At 38.8% G+C, this 616-nt stretch overlaps 1 protein-coding gene across 1 annotated transcript in view; it reads right to left on the bottom strand.

Annotated features, from left to right (window-relative positions):
- The window catches only part of LOC119592902 (discoidin domain-containing receptor A-like), a 26,822-nt gene that overhangs the window by 8,903 nt on the left and 17,303 nt on the right, over nt 1-616 (bottom strand). The window contains exon 2 of the mRNA XM_037941795.1: nt 4-396. Coding sequence (XP_037797723.1) covers nt 4-73 — 70 coding nt within the window. The 5' untranslated portion in view covers nt 74-396. The remainder of the gene's footprint in view (nt 1-3; nt 397-616) is intronic.

Below are 616 nucleotides of genomic sequence, written 5' to 3'. Positions count from 1 at the left end.
TACCTGTCTGGAGGCAAGCGGCCAGGGGCACGAGGGCGAGGAGCACCAGCGGGAGCAGCACCGGAGGGTCCATTCTGGCTGCCAGGTCACGCCCCAACCACCATCTAAGACGCGAGAAATGATCTTCTTTTCACTCTTGTTATTATTATCACTCGTGTTACTCTTCTCTTCTTTTCTTTCTTTTCCCACCTATTCTTGATTTCCTTCTGTCGCTCTTTCTCACTTTTTTCTTCTCACTGTCTGTTTCTTGTGAACATTTTACCCTTAAATGTTAAAGAGTATTATTCAATCACGTTCTTAATAACTTCAGAGACATCTCAGTTGCACATTTTTGCAATATCCTGCAATATTACGGAGGGATAGCAAGCTTGTGGTTTCTGCAGCGTCACTGATAACCTGAGGAAGAGAAAAGAGAAAAAATTAACATATCAATTTTCGTGTCACTTCAAGTCTCATGTCACGAGGACATTAAAACACATTAACACTTTTTATTGAAGTATTACTAGTGGGATATAAATAGGACTTCCACAAAAAATAATTTTCGGAAAAAATCACATTACCTGAATACTAATTAACTATCTTTATGAATCAGATTTTAAACCAATTATCTGAACTA

The sequence above is a fragment of the Penaeus monodon genome, chromosome 31, assembly GCF_015228065.2.
Source record: "Penaeus monodon isolate SGIC_2016 chromosome 31, NSTDA_Pmon_1, whole genome shotgun sequence".
Classification (NCBI taxonomy): Eukaryota; Metazoa; Arthropoda; class Malacostraca; order Decapoda; family Penaeidae; genus Penaeus; species Penaeus monodon.
This window is presented reverse-complemented; position numbering and strand designations above follow the sequence as displayed.